Source organism: Myotis brandtii, unplaced genomic scaffold (assembly GCF_000412655.1).
Source record: "Myotis brandtii unplaced genomic scaffold, ASM41265v1 scaffold441, whole genome shotgun sequence".
NCBI lineage: Eukaryota > Metazoa > Chordata > Mammalia > Chiroptera > Vespertilionidae > Myotis > Myotis brandtii.
Window position 1 is genome coordinate 87,621 of NW_005366873.1, and position 3,427 is coordinate 91,047.

The following is a 3,427-nucleotide window of genomic DNA, read 5'->3' on the forward strand; positions in this document are numbered from 1 at the left end:
GGGGGCCTCAGAGGGAAGGTGGGGGAGGGTGATGGGTGGGAAGAGATCAACCAAAGAACTTGCATGCATAGATGCATAGCCCACGGACACAGACAATGAGCCGGTGAAGGCCTGGGGCAGAAGGCAGGGATGAGTTAGAATAGGTCAATAGGGGGAAAAAAGGGAGCAGATGTCATACTTTCGACAATAAAGATTAAAAAAAGAAAAGAGTCCTAGCCAGTAGGGCTCAGTGGATAGAGCATCAGCCTACGGACTGAAGGGTCCCAGGTTCGATTCCGGTCAAGGGCACATGCCTGAGTTGCGGGCTCGATCCCCAGTGTGGGGCATGTAGGAGGCAGCCGATCAATGAGTTTCTCGCATCATTTATGTTTCTATCTCTCTCTCCCTCTCCCTTCCTTTCTGAAATCAATGAAAATATATTTTAAAAAAAGAAAAAAGAAACGGCCCTACAAATGTAAAACCACTCTGAATCTTTTCATGTCTATGATACAAATATGTGTGCTCACACTCACCGGGATACAGGAGGTTATTCCGCAGGACTTTTATTTTTAAAGCAACTCTGAAGAACCTCTGGAGAACTGGGGGCACCAGCTATATCTTACAGTTTGTACACTAAAGTGCTTATTCATGGTGAGACAGAGCGTTAAAGGCCTGGAAAACCAAGGGCAAACACAGAATGCCTTCAATTTTCTGGTTTGTAACTTTTCCTGGTGGCGTTATAGATCAGAGTTACTAATGGTATGTTGGGTAAATGCTTCGGTGCCAGAAAAGTAGACTGAACCAGTGTATACACAAAAAGAAAGGAGAATAGTATATTCTGTGTGTGTGCCTGTGCACACGTGTCCACGTGTGTCTGTGTGTTTGCATACGTATGTATGTGCACATGAGTGTGTTTGCCTGCTGCCTGTTCTTCTAACCAACAGGTGCTATGTTACATACAATTTGGGCAGTTTCTATGCTGCCCTTCTAGTCACCGGCCAATCTCAGTTTTTCATTCTCACAGAAATGGCCCCAGCAACACGCGCCTGACTCTCAGGGATGGGGGAAAGATCTGAACAAAAAGAACAGAATTCCTCCTAGACAGGATTTCCAAGCGCCCTCATTGGACAACAGGGCAGCAGACAACATTTAACCTTGATGTAGCCAGAAGCAAGGAAGCGTCTGTCCACATAGCAGGTGTCATCGTTTCGGGGTCCAGATGCAGTCCAGTGGGAAGGAAATTCTACTTTCGTAAAGAGGAGCTGAATTGCATTTTGAGCTCATTTACTGCGACTGCTTAAAGGGATGCAGGGACGTTGGCGGGACGCAGTGGCAGCGGCTGGCAGAGCGGGCCACGGGGAAGGGAGCTGGCCCCTACCTTGCACATCTTCAGCACCCAGCTCTCATCGCCCTTGTCTATGAAGCCATGGATGATGAAGCGGGTCTTCCTGTCTGTTTGAAAATTCGATGCCTCAATCGTTGATGGATCAGAGAGAAGGAGATTCTGTGACAAACACAGAGGGATTGCATGTTTTTGCAGCCCAACCACTCAGGACTGCCTCTCTCTTCCATTTTCTACTTGTCCCAATGCTATAGCCTTCCAAAATGTAGCACAAAAGCCACCTCTTCCATGAAGCCCACCCTGACCTCCCTTTTCCTGCCCCACCTTCCCATGTCAGGACTCACTGCCTCCACTGGGTCTGGATCGTGGCTCAAGGTCTTACCTTTCACAGCGTTCTTTGGTAAGCTCATTGCCCAAAACTGAGTTCCATAACCAGCTAGAGGTTCAGGGGAATGTGAGCCATTCATCCATTCAAGCCAACTTTTTGCTAAAGACCTACTCTGCCCAGGCCTGAGGGTGCAGCTGGAGGGCTGGGGTGGGGCAGAGTGTTATGGAGGAGGTGGGTACAGAGGAAAGAAACTCCTGGTGTGTGGGGTGGCACCAGCCCCTACCCAGTGACAAGGATGTTGAAAAGACAGTGGCCTCACCTGGAAGGTGTCTGGGTTCTCGTTGGTGTAGAGCAGGAAGCGGGTCCCGATCTTCTCGGGGCTCCAGGGAAGGACTTTCAGGGGCCTGATGACAGTCCCACCCCAGGGCTCAGAGTCGGAAAAGCAGCCGAGCCGACCATAGCAGATTTCTTTTCCTGTGGAGAAAGGGTGGCTTGCTCAAGGGTTAACTCTGGAGCTGGGATCTGGGACGTCACTCCTGCTCCGCCTGGTCACTCCCCTGCCTGGGGACAGTCTGAAAACCGTGCAGACGCCCACCTCTGCCCCACCCGTATTTTCTTGCCCCCAGTGCTACCTTCTGGTCCAGGACCCATCCCATTGAGTCAAAGGCCTGTGTCCCAGCTCAGCTCTTCAAATATATTTATTTAACGAATGTGGGAATGGGCACTGGTAAGTCAATTTGTTAATTCAGGCAGGTGTTTAATGCTTTCCCTAAAAAGGTCTGGCCTAGGGCACCGCCGGCATGAAGGCAGGATGCTGGGGAGATGCTGCAAAGCGGGTCCCCCCCATAGTGACCTCGCTCCCAGGCAGTGCCAGCCCCACCCGCCTCTGTCTGGATCTGAAGTTGCCCCCAGCTGCCGGAAGCCCTGTCAGGCCTCAGTGTCTCTGGCCGGAGCTGAGACGTGGGGCTCCAGTTCTCCCCAGGGGGCAGGTGTGCTGTTTCTCACCTTGGGCTGCTCCCAGCAGGAAGAGCGCGATGGCCCAGATGCTCACCATCTGCAATACATTCAGATGTTATCAGCCTCATCAAGTGGTGCCAGGGCAACGAGCAGACTCGGGGATGCCAGGCTATTCTCCCGGCCTCTCCTCCACAGATCGTGGGAGAATGGCAAAGGGGACTTACCCTGTCGGATGGTCCAGGCTTCCTCTCCCTCTGGAGCCAGTGCCCGGCTGGCTTTTATACCCCAGCTTTATCGTCTGGACGCTGCCTCAAGGAAACAGCAGGTGATGATAAAACATGCTGTGTGCACTTAATAGTTTAATCTGCACAAACACACAGAACGAGGTTAATAATCGTGGTCCAATCTTTCCACAAGCCTGGGAAGAGGAAAGAATGCTTGATTAAAAGGGGGTCCAAAGGCCCCAGCTTTGTACCTATGTGCCTGTGCATGTACTTGTGAGCCAAGTGGGCCCCACTTTCTGATTTTCTATTGCATCACTAAGTGGTATGCAAGTTCCAGTGAGGTCACAGCAGCAAACTGGAGGGCAGCATTTCCCACTGAGAAGAGATGGATGCGCCCCCACATAGGTGAATGTAAAGGGGAGTGTCTGATTAAGAAACACCTCCTCTCTCTGTCTCTCTGTCTCTGTCTCTGGCAGTCTAGTGATACCCAAGGACATGAGCTTTGGAGATAGATTCAACAGCCCTACAACAGCTTCTGACCACAATTCTCCATTAACTACCTATCCCAGTTATCTACTGCATTGTAATGAACCAACT

General features: G+C 50.9%; 1 protein-coding gene across 1 annotated transcript in view; it reads right to left on the reverse strand.

The window, feature by feature from the left end:
* Positions 1–2,884, reverse strand: part of PNLIPRP1 (pancreatic lipase-related protein 1) — a 14,101-nt gene extending 11,217 nt beyond the window's left edge. The window contains exons 1-4 of the mRNA XM_005874496.2: positions 2,831–2,884; positions 2,655–2,703; positions 1,969–2,123; positions 1,358–1,483 (exon numbers count right to left, since the gene is read on the reverse strand). Of these exons, the coding sequence (XP_005874558.1) occupies positions 1,358–1,483; positions 1,969–2,123; positions 2,655–2,703 (330 nt within the window). The 5' untranslated portion in view covers positions 2,831–2,884. The remainder of the gene's footprint in view (positions 1–1,357; positions 1,484–1,968; positions 2,124–2,654; positions 2,704–2,830) is intronic.
* Positions 2,885–3,427: the final 543 nt, after the last annotated feature.